This window comes from Anser brachyrhynchus, assembly GCF_964034855.1.
Source record: "Anser brachyrhynchus genome assembly, chromosome: 11".
In the NCBI taxonomy this organism is placed as follows: Eukaryota; Metazoa; Chordata; class Aves; order Anseriformes; family Anatidae; genus Anser; species Anser brachyrhynchus.
In genome coordinates, this window is record NC_137706.1 from 13,509,376 (window position 1) to 13,533,042 (window position 23,667).

General features: G+C 40.6%; 2 protein-coding genes across 5 annotated transcripts in view; both read right to left on the reverse strand.

Moving 5' to 3' along the window:
- Positions 1–23,667, reverse strand: part of CEMIP (cell migration inducing hyaluronidase 1) — a 112,478-nt gene that overhangs the window by 79,032 nt on the left and 9,779 nt on the right. The gene's annotated exons all lie outside the window — the stretch shown is intronic.
- Positions 1–23,667, reverse strand: part of LOC308200899 (cell surface hyaluronidase CEMIP2-like) — a 55,979-nt gene that overhangs the window by 16,509 nt on the left and 15,803 nt on the right. For all 3 annotated transcript variants that reach the window (XM_080607434.1, XM_080607433.1, XM_080607435.1), the window contains 10 exons: positions 21,745–21,950; positions 20,079–20,148; positions 19,321–19,449; positions 18,225–18,310; positions 17,713–17,844; positions 17,557–17,592; positions 16,744–16,896; positions 15,153–15,330; positions 10,378–10,593; positions 4,411–4,619 (listed from right to left, as the gene is read on the reverse strand). In XM_080607434.1, coding sequence (XP_080463560.1) covers positions 4,411–4,619; positions 10,378–10,593; positions 15,153–15,330; positions 16,744–16,896; positions 17,557–17,592; positions 17,713–17,844; positions 18,225–18,310; positions 19,321–19,449; positions 20,079–20,148; positions 21,745–21,950 — 1,415 coding nt within the window. The remainder of the gene's footprint in view (positions 1–4,410; positions 4,620–10,377; positions 10,594–15,152; positions 15,331–16,743; positions 16,897–17,556; positions 17,593–17,712; positions 17,845–18,224; positions 18,311–19,320; positions 19,450–20,078; positions 20,149–21,744; positions 21,951–23,667) is intronic.

Sequence of the window (23,667 nt, forward strand, 5' to 3'; positions counted from 1 at the left end):
CTTCAGATATGGGCTTTGAGGAGATTTAATTCTTATCTTTAGATTTGCTGATAACACAAATAAGCCTGACTGATTTACTGAACAGCACCGTGCCTTTGATAACAGTATGTGCTTTAGCTTCTTCTGCAATTAGAGAACTTGCACACACACAAAGCCTATGTCATTAAATTGATGGACTTTGTTTCTGACTTTGCTTACTCTATGAAGTGCTGATCCTTGTACTGGTTTTCAGCACCTGAAAGGACGCACTTACTTTCAAGTGAACGTCTCTCCTCCTGTCTTACCAGCCTCTCCCTCCTCTCTTAACAAGCCTGATGCTCTCTACGGGCCTTTGTTCTTCAGAAACTGGACAGCAATTTTGAGCAAAGCCCTTAAGTCAGTTTTACAGATAGTTCCATCTTTCTGTGAAGCACAAAAAGAAGAAGAAAACTCAGAAACAGGTCAGAGGGGGTGGGCACTGTTCCAGCAAAGAGATGAAGCCTGTGCAGGAGAGGTCTGAGGTCTCAGTTCGTGTAGCTTTTGCACACACTTCGTGCTTGATCAAAACAACCTTCAGAGGGTCTGGAGTGGTTCTGGAGCACACTTTATGCCTGGCAATTCAAATTCTAGCCAGTACTTTCCTTCCATTCATTTGCCAAAATGTTCAAAAGTTACTTGTCCTCCATTAACTCTTTCCAGAAAAATCAACAGCCAGTCTTTTCCCTGTCCTCACAGGGAAACTCCCAGCCACTAGACAGACAACCCTACCTACAGTAAAAAAAAATGCATTTATTTTCAGACAGCCATGTTCCCCAGCAGCATGCAAGCACAGCCTGCAGGTCTCAGCCCAGGCTCTATATCTGCCTACCAGTCAGCTAGAGCCACAGCTCCCCTGACAAACACAAACAAGAACAGCTCTGGTTGGAAGCAAAGCTGAGTGCAGGAAGCAGCCCATTTGCACTTGACTTTGCACTGCACAGCCACAGATGGCAGCACGTGGAGACACAGTGATGTTTTTGGTTTAGCTACATATTTTGATGCAAGTGGAGAAACCAAAGAGGGAAGGTCTTTTAAAAACAACAACAACCCTCTAAACGTGGCTTGAATCAGTGCACGGGAGACACACACTGCAGCAATCCTTCAGGTGCCACAGCAGAAAGAAGGCAAGTTGTCCCCCTCCACTGAGCAAAGACACCTGGGCAGTGCCCCTGATGAGACTCGCAACTGAGCCTCGTGAATTCCTCCCAACCAGCTCCTGCCCACATGAGGAATCCTGATGTTCCAGTCTTTTAATAAACATTTAAACTGGAATTACTTTTATGAGGTCTCTCTACAGTGCTTCAGAAGCAGTGAAAGCGTTAATCATACAAAAATTCAACTTCAGTGCTATGCCTGACCTCCAAAGAAATGCAAATCCTGGTACACATCTCCTTGTCAAATTCCTTATTTCCCCTCTGACCTTCCTTTAGCCAGCACGGAGAAAATCCTTCCAGAAGCATGAGGCAGCTGTGAAAGCAGCATCCTGGATATATTTATCCATCATTTTACAATGACAAGTCTAAAAATAGTTTGATTGTTTGCTAAAGTTATGTCTGAAAATACTAATCCTAGAATATTGCTATTAAAGTTCATCAGGCATTTTTTTGTTTTGCATCACATATATTTTGCATGGATATAACCATGTTAAGAGCTCATTTTTTGGCAGATTATTTGGTATTTTTGATTTTTTAAAAAGGACAAAAAGCATAAAGCCACTCGAGACAGGTAAAAGCCTTCCCTGATTTTCCAACTCTCACTACTCTGGGCCCCACAGTTTGAGATTTCTTCCATTCCAGAAATGATTGGAATACAATGTTTAATAAAGATCATACATGGAACTGTTTAAGCAGAAACTTGTTTTCCCTCAAGTTCCTAAATCCTGTTTTTCACCTTAGAGGAATTGCTTTTGCCTATGATTTTGCATGCAGTCTGGACATTTCACCATTGCCATTGCATCAACTTTAAGTCTCACAGCACTGACACAGAGTAGTCACACATCTCATTTGCAGTTATTTCTTAGCAAAATGCTTTAAATCATTGAATCATGTAGGTTGGAAAAGACCCTTAAGATCGTCAAATCCAACTGTCAGCCTAACATTACTGTGTCCACAGCGAAACCATGTCCCTAAGCACCACGTCCACACGTCTCTTAAATACCTCCAGGCCTGGTGACTCCACCACTTCCTTGGGCAGCCAGTCCCAATGCCTAGTCACCCTTTCCATGAAGAAATTCTTCCCAAAATCTATTCTAAACCTCCCCTGAAAGAACTTGAGGCTGTTTCCTTGCATCCCATCACCTGAGAAAAGAGAACAACATCCTCCTCAGTGCAATCTCCTTTCAGGTGGGTGTAGAGAGCAATGAGGTCTCTCCTCAGCCTCCTTCAGCCTCCTTTTTTTTTTTTTTCCTCCACATTCAACAGCCTCAGCTCCCTCAGACGCTTCTTGTATGTCTTGTTTTCTAGTCCCTTCACCAGCTTTGTTGCTCTTCTCTGAATGGTTTCCAGCAACTCAATATCTCTCTTGTGGTGAAATGAAGTAAAATTTAAAAGAAAAAAATATTTTTCCCTTATTACAGTATATTTCTTTTTTATAGTTCTTTAAAACAAACACCTTGCCAACAGTTTCTGGACCAGAAAAGTCTACAAACCTTTGACATGTTCAAATAACTTAATTGGTTTCACACGAGACAAAGACTACCACAAACACATTGTGGTTTTCAATAGTAAAAGTTAAATCTGTTGCTGCTTGAACAAGGGCTGAACATCAAACTGAGTTTTATCAGTTACCCAGTGCTGCCTTCAAATTTGAATCTGTGCTTGAAGACCACAGGCCAAAGCTTTGGCAAGTACTATCTGGCATAGTGATAGGGTAATCACCGTATACGCAGGCAGAAGAGTTAGGTCTATAATTACGAGGAAATAGCTAATTATTTAAAGACAGATAATAATTGCAAACCTCAGCTTGCCCATGATTGACTAAAGGGTTTTCCTCTTCCTTAAAGTGCATGACCTTATATTAATAGAGAAAACAGTGATTTAGTTCTAATCATTCCTCTGTGACAGGAACATCCAACCACAGCTCCTCCCATGACTCGGTCATGGCCCTACAGCTATCTACATTTTTCAGTCCAAAGAGGACCAGTTACACATCATTTACAAAAATGCATGTGATGCATAAAGAGAAAACATTGCCTTTCTCAGCTACATTTCCACGAGGCTTCATAACTGGACTGCAGATAGTATTTTCCCCAAATTTCATCAGCTCCAAAGTTCAGGGGACCCAAACATTGTTCAAGCCTTTGCTAAAACTATCCTAAGCTGAAACTATGGCAGTGACTCTCTGCTAGAGGATCAGAGAATGGGTGTGGGGCTTGGTGGATAATACAGGATGGACCTCGAAATCCGCCACATTTACTAGTGGTATGTGCTACTTCACATCCTCTATGCCTCTGACTTCTTTTATGTCAGCTACGTAATACCTGCTTTGCAAATCCAAGCCTCCGTGTGGCTGGGTTACATGTAGTTATGAAAGATCTCATTTGCATAATGCAAATTCTCTTCCTGCACTGCCTTTTTATTAGGAAACTAAGGAGCCACAGAAACTGCAGAACCCAGGGGTATGGTCAGGTGTTTTTTTGGTTCTCATCTCTTGCAACAAATCTCTGCTAACCTTGGCGATGTCTGTCACAGCAAAGCCGAATAGATCACAGGACTCTCTCCTAGCAGGTGTACCAGTGAAAAGGACAAGTAATTTCACCAAAGAAAGAAGAACATTGGTCCTGAACCAGTACTGAAAACTGTAAAAGAAATTATGCAAAATGAAACAGATTGCAAGGGAAAAAGGTAGGTCTAAACCAGCTATGCCTTGCTTTTATGTAACGCTAGATGAGATGGAAGAAAACATGGAAAATAAATACAGCACAGCCTGCAATTTTGTTGTACCAAGTCCTAATGCTTTAAAATATTGTGTAGAAAACAACAGTGATCACAGTACTGTTTGGATTAGAGAAGATGCACGGCTCTGTGCACATTCTGATGGACTTCTGCACTTCATATATATGGGAGATAAATTATGTGTGCAGCAACTAGTACAAACAAATGAACAAGAGCCAGAGCTCTTCTGGAGGGATTTCAGGGACAGAAGGCCAGGACTTACTTGGATTCTGTTTCAAAACTTACTGGAAAGGGAAACATCTCTGTACATCAATAAAGCGGGAACAAAGTGGAAGCAGAGGCAACTCTTTGCATTGGTAAGTGCCAGTCATTAACACCTTGCTTTGGTGCTCTCAGAAATTGCAGAAACATTCAAAGGTTGAGTTGCAAAGAGCCTGGGAAATTGTTAGAGCTCCAGAACTTTTAAAACAGAACATCTTCTAACAACATAGGGGAGTACCTGTTGAAGTTGATTGGGTACAGGATGATATCCTCAGGTGCTCTTCCATCCCACTGGATGATATAAGCCTGCTCCAGCATGACAACTGGCTGGTACTGCTGGTATGGTGCTCCTCTGTTCACGCCTTGCAACTGCAAGGGGTGGGAAGAGTATGTTGCTCTGGCAATGGATAGGGTCAGATTCTCAGGGCGCCTGGCCTGAATATAAAGCTGAGGGTGAAAGGAAAATGACAAACATATCCATTAAACTAGCCAGGCTCAGCCATAACATGTGCATTTGATCATCATTGCCTGTAAATGTTTTTTGCCAGTGAAGAACTCAGAACGTTTGGAAAGTCACTGAAACATTTCCAGTTCAAATAAAAAGGTAAAACAGAAATAGCATCTGCAGTCCTTTGTGGGGACACCATGAAGTGAGATATGAATTGTACAGCATCATAAAAACATTCACTATTCAAAATCTTCAGGGAAAAGGATAATCAAGGAAATATTGCAAAGTAACTGTTTTTTATGAATTCGAATAACTACACTTTAAAAACAGCCTTATTCCATTGAAAATACAGAAAACTCTTAAGTGATTTCAACTAGCTTTGGATCAGGTCCAGTTATCTAATGGAATCCACATCTCTGCTCTCAAGCAGCAAACTAGGCTGAAATTTTAGGGGCTAAAACTCAGTGGCTTGACTGTATGATCTTACAGACTAAATACAATGGTGCACATTTCAACAGAGTTCTTCTGTCTGAGGACCAACAGATGCCCTTGGCCTGTAGTTCAACCCTGCAGGCCAATTACAAAACCACCCTCCAGTTTTACACTTCTTCTTTCCTTCCATAACTTAAATGAAGGCCACTTCATGTGGCAAGCGTTATCTTTAAGGTTGAATACATGATGTCCACCTGCTTCTCCCCTTATGAAATTCTACTGCAGAAGGAGGATGCGTACAAACTGTCATACAAACTGGTCTCAGAACACAGGGATGTAGCAGGCAGCTTGTCATGTTCCCTGAAAGGTTGAAAATGCATAGTGGACAGGTGGGAACACCTATAAGCATGCTTCCTCCAGTCTCTTGCAATGCAGAATAGGGCTGTTTGCCTCAAGAACAGGAATGTCCATCATAAAAATCCGTATTAGCTCAGTAATGCCTAAGCTTCTACATGAGCAACAATTCAGCACAATTATTTTTAAACTTAATTTCTGTCTTTGAGGTAGATCAAAATGGAGTCAGTCTTCTAGCAGATTTTAATACTGCAGGTCAGGACACAGGCACAGCCAAGACTAGGAGAGGTCGAGACAAAGTCTTTCAGGATATCCGCCTTCCAGTGCTAGGCTGTGAGGCCTTGGTCCCTCACATCACCATATCTGCTTCTCTTCTCCTTGTCTTGGCTACACAGATTGAAACCAAAACAGACTGTTTCTCACTGTTTTATACAAAGGCTTCATTTAGCTAGGGTTTCTAGTTTCTACTGTATCACTAGTAATAAGAGAAGATACCACGTCTTTAAAATACAACAGAAATTGCTTTGCTGACTCCAAACCACAGCCAAGAAGCAAGTGCTTGCCAGGATATTTGGTTTGCCTTTTGGCAGACCATGTGACACCAAAAGCAGCAGATTCCCATTGCTTTCTTCTTGGATTGTAATGCCCTGGCCACAGCAAAATTCGTTTGAGAGAAGACAGAGGTGGTGTATCCTCCTGTTTGAAGGAACAAGGGACAAGAAGGGGATCCAATCCCTGGCCATGCAATCCCTGACCTCCTTGCTGTGATGCCAGTTAATGTTAGTTCTAGTGCTTGGATTTTGTTACCCTTTCAGGACTGCAATCAACACAAACAGATTAAAATCCCAGAAGAGTCATCCACCAAAGGATGCTCTTAATTCCCAATGAGCTAAATGAAATAAAGGAGTGTAACAAGAGAATTTTGTTCTAGGATGAAAAATTCATCTTCCTAGCAACATCTCCGTTATTTTTTGTTTAGATCTACAAAAATACATAAGAGAAGAAAGAGGGTCATAATGATACTCTAAAATATGATAAAATAGTAAAAGAAGAAGATACCCCAGATGCTACAACCTAAGGAGAAGAGCTATTTAAAACATTCTAAAATGTGAACCTACTGCTTGCCTGGATCATTTAATGGACATAGTTGTCACTTTAGCTGCTTAACACTTCATGCTAAAAAGGTGTGTCAGATTTCCCTGTGCTTACATGGCAATTTTCCCAAGTAGATTGTGAAACTGAGAAGATAATTTCTTTTACAATTCATGGGGGAGCTGCTATTCAGCTGGATAGCAAGCATGAAGATAAGCAAAATGCAAAGCACTAGAACAGAAAATCTTGATTTCTGAGAGAAAGTTTGGTTGTGTTTCTAGTTTTTTTTAACATTGTTTCTGTTCTGCTGTGCTGTCAGCTGTCAAACTGGGGTAAAATCATTTAAAAATGACAAACTCAAAACACATCTTCTGCTCTTCTGGTTGTTCAATTGTTCAAAGTAGGCTCAGTTCCCAAAGGAACAATTTTTCTCTATGAACTTCCAAGTGAAGACTTTAAAATTCTTCCAGAAAGAAAAAAAAAAAAACAAAAAAACATTTTTTTCATCCTGTAAGACATACTAGGACCAATTTTAGCCCTAAAAATAACATCAGCTTTGCTGACATCAGCAAAACTATTTTTATTTGGTGTGCATTTTCCATTGATGTGCATCAGAGATCAAAATTGGACCACTTTGTCCAAATATGGAGCACTAGCTGAAAAATATCTTGCAGGCTTTTCCTTCTTCCCAGCCTGTGAGGTGCCGACACTGCTCAGGCACCACACAGTACATTATGATGGGATCATAAAGTTTTGCTGGGAAAAACACAGTTCATTACATACTGTGTCTCTTGCTTGCTTTACCTTTAAAAGCATTATTGTGAAAACCAGCTATGCAGCACTTAATAGATAAGTGGCTACCTACTGGACATATGCAACTTAGATGTGCAGGGTTATTGTAGTTGCAAAAACAGAGTTAACAGAAATGGAACAATTTCTAGTTCAGCAGTCTGCAGTAAGGTGGTGACTTTTTGGAGCGAACCGGTGAAAAATCAACAGCATTAACTAAAGTATTTTATAATAGCAAGGCATCGATTTTTTTTTTTAACTCAGAAATGACACTAATCCAGTTAAGTGGCAGGCTCTTATGAATCTCTAATATTTTTTTAAGCTTATAAAGGAAAAAAGCACATACTGCCAAAAACTCTGCCTATTTTAAAAGAAACTAAAAAAAGAGGTTTCACAGTCTGTCCTGATGAGTTTCTCTGAAGTCTTCAAGGAAGCAGTAAGTGCACAGCTTCAACTGCCCAGTAGGCACCAGGGCACTTCTCTTGCTGTGTATATAAAAATCAGAAATGGTTGAGGAATCTCATTTACATTTTCACAAGTAATGCAGGTGTTGAGGAGTCTCCAGGTCAGTGCTCTTGGAAATCTCACCCACCTACATGGAGAGAACTATGGAATGGACCTCTCCCTACATTTTTCTTTTATTATTAGCCTCTGCAACAGCTGAAAATCAGGTTGAGAGGACACTGAGAACCTCAACACCCTGCTGACAGAATCTGAGTGACTCACAGAGATTCCCAGAAGCTGTGGTGCTGCCAACTCTTGTGATTTCCTTGTCAGTCTCCCTCTCTCTGATGTTCTTCCTTAAAGCTTGGCTGTGTTTACATTACATGAGAGTTTCAGCTGTCATGAAAAAAATAAATAAAAAAGGATTTGGTCTCGTTTGTACAACGATAACCCTACAGACTTCAGAATCCAAAGGGGAGGACAAAGAGGCCTGATAGTTCTTGTCTATGTAAATCTCACGATCTTAAGCTGGTCCCACAACTCTTTGTTGGTAGCGAAAGGCAACGTTGGAGCCAAAGCACAATGCACTTCTCAGTACTTCCCACTGAAGGAAGCTCTCAGACACCACGTGGGGAAAGTGGCGTAATGCTCCTTGGACATGGTGAGGAAGGGCCACGAACCAACCTTGGGAAGGTGGGAACATCAGCCTGAGTCGCCAGATTAAAACATCCTCAGGAAAGTCTGTCCCTGGGATTTTGTGGTGCTAGAAACACTGCCAGAGGAATAGGTTTTCCCCTGGCATTTCCTTTCCTAGGCAAATTTCATCCAGAAGAAGAGCATGAAAAGTGAGTGGAAGAAACCAAGCAGAAAGGAATTAACTGAACTCTAGGCATTTTGCTCAGAAAGGATTTGGCTGCAATGTTAGCCGAAGGACTTGGATCTCCGTTTTCCATGCCAAGTAGCCCATCCCTAGTCTGACTGTCTTGGGCTCAGTTCAGCAGCAATATAAGAGTCACTATTTCCTTCAGCTGAAAGGACATTTTCACCTGCTTGCGCTAGGGAAGAATCTTGTTCTTGTCTACCAGAGCTACATGAAAAGGAAAAGAAAAACAGATTTTGTAATAGAGCTGCTAAGATCAAAGCCAACCATCTTTCTCCATAATTGGATTCACTCTTTTAGGCTTTTGATCTGAAATATGACACTCAGAACTTAGCACACAAATAAATCATCAGTTTGTAAAGACACTGAGAACCAAGGTCAAGCTGAAATACTCCAACAGTTATACCCTCCAAATTAAATCCAACCCTGCTGCACAGGACCAACTTCTTCTACATTGCACGCATATACATTTCCCTACCCAAAACCTATAAAGTTAATAAGAACTTCACTCATCCTGCTGGATGCTGATTAGAAGAAAAACGCTGGTAAGTAACGGATCCCAGAGAAGCGAATGTTTACACTTGCCTAAACCTAGCCAAGGAAATTCTCTATGGTGGAAAAACTGCCTCAACACGTAGAGTGCCATGATCGCAAGGGTATTAATAGACATAAAAACACAAATGTCTACTTGTTTACAATTCTAAATTTAACTGTTATATTGCCAGAGCACAGAATATTATTTCTCTAGAGACACAGAGCAAAATGTAAGTGCCAAGGAGAAATCCCTAATTCAGTGGAACTGCTATCCGTAAGAGCCTAATCCTGTTTCCGCCTAGTCAATACCGAACCAGAAGACGTAAGTCCAGTGTCTAGACACTTAAACAGCAATTCCTGATCTCTGCTGTGCAACTGAAGCAAACACAAATAAATTTTTTTTAGCTTAAGGAGACACACAATTTGGACATGACTGTGCATATATTATGTATGCATAGAGGTCTCAAAGACAATTGCATTCCTAAAATTTTCATGTAGAAAAACTCCTTGGAGAAAGGGAAGCAGAGTGATGTTTGACTGCCTAAGCTGTGAGCCTACCCTTTACTACACATCCAAGAACGACAGAAAAAGTGCCTTCAGAAGTCCTCCAAAGTGGAAAAAATGTGAATCTGAGTTTGCAACCCCTCCAGAGATGCAACTGTAGGACATCAGGCTCTGCTAATCCTCATGCTCACAAAACTGTGTGTTAAAAAGGCAAACCTGACAGTCTGCTCTTTCCAGGGGGGGCAAATTAATGCTTCCTGTTCTTCAGTGACTTCAGGCACAGTTTCATCCTGTGCTGCACCTACCGATGTCTGGGCAATGACTACTGACCCCCCATGAGACAAGAGTAACATCTTCCATTACAGAAACTAGATTCACCAGAGTGATGGAAACTAGAATTATCCACTGAAGCCCCATGACAGAGTGAACAAACTCCTGGAAACAAGGACTTAGAAAACATCAGACTTTTCCCCAGCTAGATTTCAACTTGTAGCCTCTTGTGGGCAATGGAAAGAAAAAGGGCTCCTTACAGCCGTAGGTTAGAGGAAACTGCACAACAGGGGCTTTACTGAGTCCTTGGAATTAGGCAGATAACACTGAGAGCAGTAAAATTATACCAAATTTATTATTGTTCTGTTATCTTTTCGAGAGTTCATCAGGTTTCACTCCACCACCCCTAAGACCCACCCAACACGCCCAGTGACACTGCCTGCAGCCACCCCTCCTACCTGTGCAAATCTCCCGGTGCACATCATCCCATTCCAGCGTGGAACAGTGAGACACCCAGGATGACGGAGCAAGTAGTTGTCTGCTCTGCCAATGAAAGTGTCCGGATACCCTGTCACGGAGCCATCCAGATCGTGGAAGATGGACATTTTGTCACCATCGTTGTCGTTGTTTCCAAACCACTGGCCTGATCTGCCAAAAAACACTTTCAGTCCAACCTAGCAGGAGAGAGTAAGAAGAAAAAATAAGTAGGGGTTTGAATTTGTGGTGTTTTAACAGCCGAGACAGTGATACAGCTAGAACTAGAAAGCATTATTTGTTGAGCAAGAGTTTTGCTTTGCCCCTTCTACTTAGATTTCTGACTACATTGTTTTTGTCTCCTATTTCTTAATCCCAGGAGATATTTTCATTAAAATTAGGCTTTCGGTTCTTTGAATTGAACCTGCAAAACCATTTATTCCTTGAAATCACACAGCAATAAATTGTGCTGTGTCAAAAAGAAGAGGATGACTCAAAGGGAAGGGAAGTACTGGAAGATTATGAGGTTTGCTGAGAAGTAATCATCATCTATCCCAGTTGTAATTAAAGAAACAAAAACTACTAAACGTATGGTGAATTTACTCATATATTTCCAATGATTGTTCTAAGTGGTACTATGAATGCCATTCTTTTGTAATTCATTCCCCCCAAAACCTTATGAAACTCATAAAAGTGACAGAATTTTTCAGAATTGGCTCTGGCGTACATCCCCTGAAGAACATATATATGTATATGTATCTATTAGGCAAGGAAAATAGCAGGGGACAGCATTATCCTCATTATGCACAGCTCTGTTTTCAAAATTTTTCAGTTGCTAAGTAAAAGACTGTCCTGATATGAAAATACAGCAAAACAAGGAAGCTGTAGATGTTCAGCAGAAAGGCATGGGATATTTTAATGTTTGCAGAGAAAACTATTGCAGTGTGCGACAATTAAGTTCTGAGGCAATCAAGACAATAATTATTCCAGGTCAAGTACACTGAATGAATCCTGCAGCAATGTATATTAAAAGAGACAGCATAAATAGCATCTTGATCACGCCGACCCAAAAGACTGTAATTTGTTCCATTTAGCTCAACTAATTTTAATTGGGTTGCTCACAGAAGTAAGAATTAAGGTCAGCAAGATTAGGCTGCAAGTTTACTAAGGACTTTAAAGGCTTTATTTTCACAACAATAAATACAACAACTTAGGAGAATAGGAGGAGCATTGTGATTCTTAGTTAGATGGAAAGTCCCACTGACTTAAAAAGAATTTCTACTGCAGCAATAACTACTTGCAGCATAAAAGTAGTGAGAACCTTACATTGCTCTATTAAGTCTTTATTACCTTAAAATTAAATTAAACCCTAGAAGCATTTTTCTGCCACCTCCTTGTCTAAGTATTAGCCTCATAAACAAACACCTGAAGCAGTCTCACTTAAAAGAGGCTCAAGCATATGGAAATTTAATGTGTATTTTTGAGTGTATTAAAACCTTTTCTTACTGCACTGCAGGAAATTTTTGCCCAAAGGGCTATTTGGCAAGGAAGGAGGATCTCCTAAGTTCTGTGATTTGTTTTTTTTTGTTTTGTTTTTCTTTTTTATTTTTTTTCATTTTAATTTATAAAAGAGGAAATCTTTGCAAAATGCAAACACTGCTGCAGCTCAAAGCTCCACGATAAACACTTTGTGACAGCGTACTTCTGGGGCTGAATTTGAAAATGGGCATTTCACTGGGGAAGAGAACAAAGTCAGCTGTACTTCAAAACAAACTAAGGTACAGCCTGTACAGCTTATGTTTGATTAACAGTCAGTGATTCCATCCAGCAGGCAGATAGTTTTGGTGCTGATGCTAATATGACTTCTAACATTCTCCTCTAAAAACTCTGAAAGTCAGAAGTGAAACAGAAATGATAATGAGCAGTATCGCTTCTTTTATAAACCGTACTTTTGTAAGGCATGTGATGGATGATGGTTACAGGAGTATGTAATTTCTTAGGAATACGCTAAATAAACCTGCCCAAGGGCAGCACAGCTAACACATCTGCAGAGAAGTACTGAAGATTACAGTGGAAAACACTTCTTTTTAGATTAACAAATAATATCCTTGTATCGCTGCTATCATTTTAAGAAAACCTTTTTCAACCAGTGTGAATCTTGTGTTTTATCACCAAAGAGCTCTGCTCTCATTAATATAGCTTTTCCTCTGAAGGAGTGTTGCAGGCTCTCATCCTGCCAGTTCCCTTTAGTCAGGAACCTCTTCAGCTGTTTGCTGTTTTTGTTGCCTTTTTTTTTTCCTTTTTTTTTTTTTCAGGGGATAACAGACCTGCACTTCAATTCAGCATCTACTTTTGTTTTTCCCATTGTGAACTACTTGAAAACTTCTGCTTTGACACAGAACCCCAGCACCATGATAATACAGGTTAAACATAAAAAGGCAACATTAGGAAACGCCCCTCTCTTAGCTAGGCAGGACTGCAGTCCCATGGGAAATGCTAGACTATGGTCAAGAACCTGCTCTGACCCCTCTGAGCTCTTCTAGAGATCACAAACCTGCTGGACACAGACCGCTGGGATGTCTTTGACATAAAAAATTTTAGAGCTGCCATACTGCTGGCACAGTTAGGAGTAAAATAGGCTTGAATCCCCCCTACACTCCTGGCTACAGGGAAAAAATGCTGTTAAAAAATGCACAGTTATTTTTATATAAGAGAGTTAGGTTTGTGAATGGAAAGGCAACTAGAACACTTTCTGTGGAGCATAGTGTTCAAGTCTTCTGTTCTACCTGAGCATTTATTTTTATGCTGGAATTAAACAAGACCTGACTGGCTTTATTACTCTGTGGTCTAACCAATCAGCTGATTAGGCTGATTAATTACACAATTATCCTTCAGCATGACTAATAGTTTTATCATCACTGTACAACTTGCAGTAATGTTTAATTTATTCTTCAAAAACAACTGTAAAATGATTGTCCCTTAGGGAATTAGTACTTAGCTACCCTTTAAAAAGTAATAAAATGAAGCCTGGAGATGGAAAATTAAATTAAAACAGTCTACAGGCTCTATCTTAACTAGTCAAAGACATATTGTCCCATATAGCAATTAGCAACAAAACAATAAACTAACCATGGTCCTTCAAGTCTGAAATCAGATTTAGCACATCTGGGTTCAATCCAGATAAAATAAAATCAAAGTGAAAAGAGCTGAGATGCAGGTGGCTACAAATATAAATGATTCTGAAGCTGGCAAAATACCAACTTCAGAAATGGACATTTCTTGGAAACGTACATACATGAAATAATTATTTGGATAATGTCATTAGATTTTTTTTTGTAATAGGCAGACACTAATTATTAAGTCTTCTGATCATTTTTACCTTGAAAATCTCAAATCTTAAAGGTGTTGCAGTACTAAACTTCCCCTCAGGCAAAAGGTGCTGGGACATTTAACAGGCTCATTGGCCTCAAATAGCACAACAGTATTAAAGAGTTGCATTTTCAGCCATTCAAGAGGTAATCATCCCCTTTGCAGATGTGCACAGATATAATCTATCTGAAACCATTACATTGGATAGAGTCCTAGCCATTACTGAAGGAAAATTTCCACTCTCGTCCAACCCACTGAACAAAACTTTCATTATACATTTTCCTCACCCTTTTTCCAGGTTGATTTTCTCATTCTTGTTCCCCATGATCATCTTACAACCATTTCCTCATGGAAGACATAAGGAAGTAAGTAAAAGAGCCCTTATTCTTGTTCCAAAGCTCCCTAAAGTATCCAAAATAACTGAGAGCTCTTTACTGAAATAGAAAGGAACTGTGTTTACTTAAAGGAAGCAGTCAAGTGACTGCAATCAACATCATCCTTTCGTAAAATGCCCTGCTGGTGGTGGTCTAAAGTGTACCAGAGAGGGGACAGACAAACTGACTGCTTGCCAGAGTAGTTATATTGGTCAATCCCACAGCAATGGAAATTTTCCTCAAGATAAAGCCAAACCTCAACCCAAAGTTACTACAGTTCATGGACATCCTAACAAGCATGGACCTTGTCTGAAAAAAAAAAAATAAATAAATAAGGAGAGGTTATGACCCCTGAGTGCAAGCCAGGTGGAATTTATCATTTCTCAAGCTAAGTGTGCAGGGCCATGATCCCTGCAGGAATCCAAGACAAAGACTGGAATTGCTCAGCAACCTATGGGTCCTGCCAAGACAGACACAGAGCCGCATTCTGCTGTGACTGCTCAAGGAAAGTCCCTGTTTGTGCTCAGCAGGAATTTCACTGCTGAACCCAGAATCTGGACCATGGCTTTGCTTCTAATTGCATTTCCGTCTTTCTTTATAAGAATTGTATTGCAGCTTATTGTCTCCTGCCATCTCATTGCGTCCCTCTCAAACTCTGGGACCCAGTCTTCACCACGTTCTCGCTATATATTTGCTATCAATGCTGCTAAGCTAAGAGTGGTGACATGGCTGTTCTGATTACAAGGTGAAACCTTCCACTACTGCAGATCTTGTTATATATATCTGCCCAGGTATAAGAAACTTTGATATTGATGCTCCCCAAATTTTATTGCTTTATAAATAACCATCATTAATAATTAAAAAAAAAAAATAAGTCTTGCAAAATGAAGTGTTGGCATGCACCAATGTAACACGCACCACAGTCTGGAAATTCCTGCTCTAGGATAAATCTCTCACCACTTCTAAAAACTTTGAAAAACTGCGCATCTAACAGCATGCATTCCTGGTTTACTTACGCTTTTCTCCATCAGGATTTGTGACACATTATTCTGGGGGCTTATCTGCCAGGCGTTTTTCATGAAGAACCCAATGGCACTTGAATGTCTGTCAACAGTTGGGGTGAACTTCTTGAAAGTGCACTTTGCCATCCTGACAGGCCCATCATAAATCTGGAATCCACGAATAGGGAATGTCCTGTGAGATTTAAAAACAAACAAAATCCTGTGCTAAAAGCTTGGACAAAGCCTGAGTCTTCTCCTGAAAGCACAGAAACCTATCAATAAGCAGGTAAAACATCCTTCCTTTCCCCAAACTGTTATCTGGATTCTTATCACATAGTTAATGAAAAGTGAATCTCTGCTGAACATCCTCTACAGGATAAGCCTCGAAGGACAAAACAATGACCTGCACAGCTTACATAAGGCTAGTGTAAAGCAGTTCAAAGCTCTTGCCCCCTGCCACTCAGGGATTCATTGGTATGAGGAAGCCCCAGAGGGATATGTGTCAGCATTGCTATGAAGTTTCCTGTTCCAAGATAAAGACATTTCTTCAGAAAACCTCGGCATGATTGAAAAAACGATATCAGTGAGACTTCCTGTAGGCAATAGTGTCTCCATGGAAGAAGTTACCAAGTGGTGCAGCACTGCTCTCCCTACAAGCCACCTCACATGAAATCCCCAGGACCTACTTCACAGCATTTAATGCATAAAGCTGATTCCTGCAGCATCAGCCAATGGACATGTCAAGGCAGAAGAAGACACCATTGGAGAGAACTTACCCTTTCCATGGTTTGTCTTGAGAAGGTGTCAGATTTACTTAGCCCTGGCAGTGTTTGATTAAAGGGTGGCCTGCTTCAGCTTTGCAGATGGTAATGAAAGCTGGCCAGTAGCAGCATGGGAGGGTAGGTCAATGTCCACCATGTCCAGAAAGACTGCCAATTTGTTCAGACGTAAAAGCCACACAGCAGACAGCAAAAGGGCACACAGGCTCTCTCCAGCCTGTCGGTCTCTGAGGACTAGATTATATTATTTCTTATAAAGGGTTTAATGATTGCTGAGCATCATCCAAAACATACATTAGGGTAGGATTTAGGCTTGGGGAAGCACAGCTTTCTCAGGGGATGCTGTTGCTTTGGAGGAGGTTGCACTGCTATCGAATTAGGAAATAACATACAGCCATTGAAAGAGAAGTAATATTCAATAATGAAGACACCTTTCTCCATTGTCACATTGATCTTGTTCGTTCAGCTACGCCAGTAGGCAGGCATAAGGGAAGCATGGCATAAGGGAAGCATGGCATAAGGGAGCTGTGCCATCAGGTCAATGCTGTGTTAATGAGGCATTGCACAAAAGCAATTTGGTATCTTTCAGATTCTCTAACCCACTCTCCAATGACTTATAAATCAAGCAGAAAATTAAATCAAATATTCAGTTGAGAATGCTCTCAAACTGTTGTCCTGACAAGTGAATTTACTTGAACGCTTATTATTTCTGGCCTGTACAATAATTTAAACACCCAGCACAAATTACTTGGTAGCCACATTCATTCCTGAGGTTTTTCTTCAGGCTTGCACTAATGCCAGGAAGAACCAGAAGAAGAACAACTCACTTGTTTCTGGGCAGGGTCCTGTATTCTCCATTTGCCCCTTTCCCCCAGTAGCTGTTCTGCCCTCCCTGGGAGCCAAAGTTGCTGCTTTCTCCAACAAAAATGGAGCGTGTCACTTCCAGGCTGGAGCCGTCATCGGTGGGGAATGTCCCATCACTACAAGTAGACAAAGAAACACCAGATAACTACACAGCCGATTAATTTGCACTGTTAATTACACAAAAGATATAGTATTTCTACCCAACTTATATATCTATTTGCTCTACACCAAGCTACTCCCTAAGTTTTTAGCTACTTCCCTGACACAACAACCAACCATCGCTGGTTCTCATGGCCTGCAACAGGCTCTGGGTCTGGCTTATTTTTGCAGGACTTTTGCAAGAGGGGGTCTGACAAGAGAAGTGGGAGTGGGGCAGATGTCAATGGAGAAGACAGACAATGGCAATGCCAGGCCGGCCACTGTGCCCATGGTGCATGAGCTGCAGGCCGAGCCGGGCCACGCCGCCAGGCGAGGGCGGAAGGAAAGTCTTCTCAGCAATGCCAGGTGCTTAATCTGTTGGTTCGGGGCCTACCAGCCAAGAGGAAATACTCGGCAATTACAACATATTCCCCAGACATGCTGAGGCAAAGAGAACGAAAGGCTAAATTATTCCCTGTGTTAACGGCTGCATGGGGAAGGCTTGATGTGGCCTGTGAGGGAAATGTGAGATTTTCTTATGTTTTACAGTAATTACCGGGGGAGTGTCTCAGCTTCCATCCTTTGGCCTGATACATTGTGGGGAAAAAACAGGAAGAAGGTACATTTTAAGAAATTACCTCGCCAGAGTGAGTCCAATTCCATTGTCTGAAAACCTAGGACGGGGGAAGCAGAGAGGTGTAAATTACAAAGAATGTCTGAGATGAATTTGGCCTACAGGCCTACTCATGTCTGCCGTGAGGGGAATGGTACAGCATGTAATTATGGTAACCTACCCAGAGTTGCGGAAAATAATGTCGCCTCCCCTGGCCCAGGCCCCATGGTCATTATTTTTAAAAGCAATAAGACCATCAATTACGGCAGGAACTCGCGGCTTTTCAGGATCAGCATCTTGATGTGGGCGAAACCTGAAGCAAGGAGCTGGGTTAATGCAGCACATTTAGGAGCTCTTATGTCATCTTTCAGATGTAAGTTCTTCTTAGTAATTAATAAGAAATGTTGAAGTTTACAAACACGCTAACAGAATAGTGGGATCTAGAATCCTTTTCAAGTGCTTCATGGCTTAGTCTTCATAACCCCAAGTGCACATGTATCATTTTTGGTCAGCAACAGTACAAACAATTCAGTGCATAGCTATGAAATATTTGCCTCTGCACATCAGAGAGAGCTTGTGTGTAGTTTCAGATGCTCCAGCCGTAATGAGGCATTAATGATCTGCTAAATACAATGCAGAAGCCAGGAAGCAATACAAGTATCCAAAATACTTAGCCATACAACATGTGCTTACCTGGCATTATCGATAGTGAGATACTCTCTGGGATCTTCAGCGCTGGCTCTTGTTGTCTTTACTCCTTTTCCAATAAACAAACCAGCCTGAGAATGCAGATGACTCCAATTATTTTAACAGACTGCACACAAGAGACCAGAGATCACAGATTTTATCAATGAACGTGGGCAGCCAGTGTGTGCAGGCAGAGTGAGTGCAGGCAGAGCGAGTGCCTGAAGCCTGGGCTTTCTCTTCCCTTTCGGTGTCACTTGGCACCGCTCAGCATGACATTAGCACAGGATGTAGCACACTGAAGTCAGGACAGAGCCTGCCCTGCCATGTGTTACACATCAACATCTTGGGCTGTCTTCTGACCCAATGCGAGGCACTGAACTCCCACTCTCTCTCTCTTGCAGAAAGCAATAAGGGACTTTGCCAAGCTCTTGACAACTTTTTGGAAAAAGATTGTTGTTAAGAAGTAAGGCTTTAAATAAAGAGTGACGAGTCCCCCGACAGTCAAAAGAGAACATGAGCTGCTGTAGCCAAGTTAAAGACTTTGGGATAGAGCAGCAGCTGTCACGGACCAAGATGTAATATACACAAGGCCCAGAAAACAGCACTGATTTCAATCTAGAATCCTGAGAAGTAAGTTAAAAATGCTTTTTATAGCTTACAGGTTAAGTTTTCATGTCAACAGTATATTTGGGAAATGCGTTTTTCTTGGAATTACCCTTGAATTTTTGGTCTAATTTTTCAAAGGTGATAAGCAGACCCTGGCACAAGCTATTTTTACTCATCCCCCTATATCCTTGCACCACTGTGGCCAAAAGCAGCATTCAGTGTCCTCCTGCCTGTCATTCCTTAAATCTCACTTAGTAGGTGCACCTCTGGCCTGAGTATATCCCCTCTAACACAGGCACCTGAACAGGAGCCCCATTCTGCTCTGGTCCCTCTTTAATCTAGAAAGAGCATCACCCCCAAAAGCTGAGTGTCTCTTAATATAGTGCTATAATACCATAATCAAAATTTAAGACAGCCGTAAATCAGAGCACCATATATTGTCAACCCCACACCATACTGTTGTATTGCTGGTAACATACAAAAATCATCCACATGCCTTGAAATTGGAGTGGACTCTGTTGTTGTAAAATACTCCCAGGGGGGTATGTTCAGCCTGTCCCTCTGGATATCGCCCCTCGGACTGTCCAGTTGGAACCCGGTGGAAGATGTACCATATCCCGACATCCTAAAGAACAAAGGGAGGTCCAAGGAATTGGACACTGCAATTAATGATATAGATTTTCCTGGGGACTTAGTGCTTCCCACTGTGCTGACCAGATTTCCCAGCTGAGCCTGCAAAACACGTGTGAGTCCCAGGGGACACACAGCAGCACATACTCCCACACCACCCCTCTTATCTTTTGGCATGCACAGTGGGCCCCTGAGGCACACACACGAGTTTTAAAAATCCATATGTTGGGGGTGAAATACAGGTGCTATACAGCCAGATTAAACACAAACATGATTTGGTTAAACATCAGAGATAACAACACGGAAAGAGTACATATTTATATATGCAAATGTAAAATTATATTGGGCATTTAACTATTAACTACTAATAAAAATCAACATTTGTTAAGAGATGCCACACACCATTTGCAGCCATCGTTGTGAGAGAAATCAGTCTCAGAGACAACAGCGAGACAACTGCAGGCAACTACTTGTTCTTAACAGAGAGAAAGGCTGCAGAAATATATATCCAAATTTTATGATGACTTCCTAAAAATTCACTGCCCTCATACTAATGACATCAATAAGAGTAGAATATACAGGACCTGGAGACAAAGTATAGTTCCTGCAGTTAAATGGTTTTACCTGAGCACCTGCTGCTGCATTCTCTATTAAATTGTTGTTTGGATTTGCAATCCAGAAAGTGCTGACAGCCCTGAAAAATCAAAATCAAAATCAAAATGATCCTAAGCAGTTACCAAACAGGAAAGGATACATTTTCATAGCACTGTGCTGGACTTCAGCCACAACCCTCCTATTGACTTTAAAACTCCACACAACCTTTTAATGATTCTCTTTAAGGAAAAGCATCTAGTGATGTCAGACATTCATTTATGGAGCCACATGCTGAACTTATTGTAAATTATATGAGACCATTAACACAAAATCCGTGCTCTGTTAAATGCAGCTTAAGGAAATCTGATGTCTTTTTTTTTTTTTTTCTTCCCAAAAGTTAAGCAGCTTTGGAAAAAGCCTGAAGAGTGAACTTCTGTTTTGTTTTTTGGAACTTTGGGGGCCATGGCAGGAGGTAGGGGATTCGCTATGGATTTACTATGCTTCCACTTGGAAAACAAAACAAATGTCCTTGCAAGCCACAAATGGCTCATTAAGCAGGAGATTAAGGAGATATTATTTTGACATTTGTTCAAATAAAGAGTTTTTGCCTCAGAGGGAGGGTCAGTAGTGGCACAAACAGAAGCCAGACATAGCTATGAAAACATTATGATCTGTTGTCTTACTTCATTTGATAACATCTTTTGCAATAATAAAGACCACATGTAAAAACACTGTAAACCATTTCTCATGACCATAACAATTAATTTGATCATTCTAAGCAGAAAATCTCAATATTTTTTATCTACCTTAACTACTGCATGATCAAGAATCCCCACTCCTTTGCTTGAACAGAACGACTGAATAGGTGCACAATAAATCTATGTTAACCATACAATCAACCATAGCATTTCAACAACCATAACTGTAATTAATTCAATTGGATTACTTACATGAATTAAAATAAGTAGGGTTTGGGCACTTGATCCTTTTCCAGAAAATGTGAAAATACAAATTTCTGTTGATAAATTATATTCTCACTTGCAGACAGTAACCAAGCCAGTTCCTGGATCCCTTGAGTGCCCATGTTACGGCACATCAGTCTCCAAAATGGAAGCTGACTTTGGTCAGCTATAGCAGGATATTGTTTACTGTATTTTAAATGAGGCTCACTGTACTGTATGCTAATCTCTAAATTCTCACTCAATCTCTTAGTATAGTCTAGATACTCATGTACTTATGTATTGTTGACTTTAAATGCAAAATTCAGCCCTGGTGAAAACAGGTAAAAATTCCCTTTGCACAAGGTGATATTTTTGCCAGCTTACACCAACTTGGCTGTGCCAACTTGCATTTATCATACAGATTTCATGGAGCTGTCTGGTTCAAAAAGACTGAAAGGGGTTCAGACACAAGCAAAGTACTCTATGCATTTATGATCCTTGGAAACAGCAACAGCAATAAACAGCAGCAAGTATTCCTTGCTTAGTATTCATGCAGGTGCTAACAGTTATCTTCACACGTAAAACAAGGTCAAAGAGCTAAATTATTTTTAAAAGTGAAATGATAGGAAAAGCTGCACATTTTTCATCAAATAGCATAAAATTTTCATTAAAAGTTTTGTTTCAACACAGCATTTTTAGGACCCAGCTACAAACTTCAACGTCAGTGCAAAAACTATATCTCCTGGAGCACTTACATGCAGTCAGTGCTTGGCACAGGAACGTAATTCCCATAGACGTGGCTCCGGATGGCAAGGCACATAGCTTCATTGCGATCTGAGGGCAAGATGGTTCCTGACCTGGTGAGGAGGCCCAAGTTGTGATAGAACGTATTGCGTTGCTCCGTCCCATCTTCAAGGAAGAAACAGTGCCCCAGAGTGTCGTAGCCAATGGTGTCTTTTACCTGGAAGAAAGTGTACAGGCCACAGATTGTAATGCTAAGAGCAGTAGGAATGACGAGTGATGTGCTTTATCAGTGAACTCAGAAACTCCCAGGAGCAGTTTTGCTACAGTGCAGTGTCTTAATGTGCATCAATCCAGGAGGTAGCTCAAGCCGCATGTGGTTTGCATAAGAGTGACTGATCTTTCTATACAGCGTAACTGCTATTAAAGTTACTCTGAGGGAGATCATACGCATAATTAAGGGAAAATCATAAAATACTGGATTTAAAACCACTCTCAGCTCTAGGAGAAAATATATGTTTCAGTGTCATGAAGTAAATATCTGTGTAAATATGTATGTGTCTTGCATGATAAACCAGAAAGTTAGGCCGGTAATCCAGAAATTGTCATGACTGTAATACTTCCCAAATAAAATAATAAAAAAATCTTTAAATTGCACTATGTGAAGTAATTTATATTATGAAGATTTCTGTTCTTTCTGCTCCACTCCTAGAACATGCAAGTCCACTTCATTCCTTTAATGCTCAGCTTGGGCAGCGATGGTCTCTCACTGCTTCAGCCCATTTAAGATTAACTGACATGTATTAAATCATAATTTGACCAAGAGGATTTAGCACAAGCCTCCTTTGATGTACAGCTTTATGAAGACAAATTTAGAAATCCTTTAAATGTGAATACTAAATCAGGTTAGTTAAAGTACCAACTATTTGTTACTAAATCTCACTTAAACCGAACTTTGTACTTTACATGATCCCCGTCGGCATATTTATTCACTCTTCAAGCATACCAAATTCCTGTTGACGTCAGTTAGAGTTATGTCCTTGTAAAACTGCAAGATTAACTAATATTAACCCATTTGGTTATTTCTGTATACAGAGGGATACTTGAACCAAATCCATTTCAGATTCATATCCTGTGATTAGCCCTTAATGGCCTACAACTGTACGTAACATCTGGAGTCACAAACACTATAGTTTCCGTAAGTATATTTCTACTGGATTTCTTGATTTCCTGGCAGTAACCCATCAAACATGTCATCTGCTGCTCTTGTTTCTGCCTCAGTGAGGTGTTCAAGTTAAAAAAAAGGCAGCATACAACGAGGTACCCAGCTCTAAAAGATACATTTTTGGGAATTCAATGAGGTTCTGCTTGCAGGTGCAGTCGCTTAGGGTGAGCTATAAGGAAGATAACTAAGAACCTACATGCAACAACTGAGAGAAAGTGTCTCTATCAGCTTAATCTCAGGAATACGGGTAAGAAATGGATTTAGATTAAAATGCAAGCGTCTTTGCCAACCTGCTAAGAACAGTATGTCTGACTACTCGTATCCTTCCAAATGATGGGCAGGAGCTGCATCAAAGACTGTTTTTTTGGATAGAATTGATAATGGCAAAACACCTGCTGCGATAAAGGAAAAAGCATTTCAGTTGTAGAGTGTTATTCTTATAAATTTAGCTGAAGTTCAACTAATCTGTGCTTCAAAGAAGTGCATTAAAAACCAGTCTCGTATCCAAAAACAGATTTTAACTTTAATTAATACAATTTGTGACAGTTTCAGAAACACGTGGTGGCTCTGAAAACCTACACATGTGAAATTATATTGATCACTTTTCCATAACATTTTAAAGATCATTTACATTTGCACTTAATGAGAAGGATCCATGCTGTTAGATCAAAACAGCAACAACTGAATGCTCCCAGCATATCCCAGATAGAAA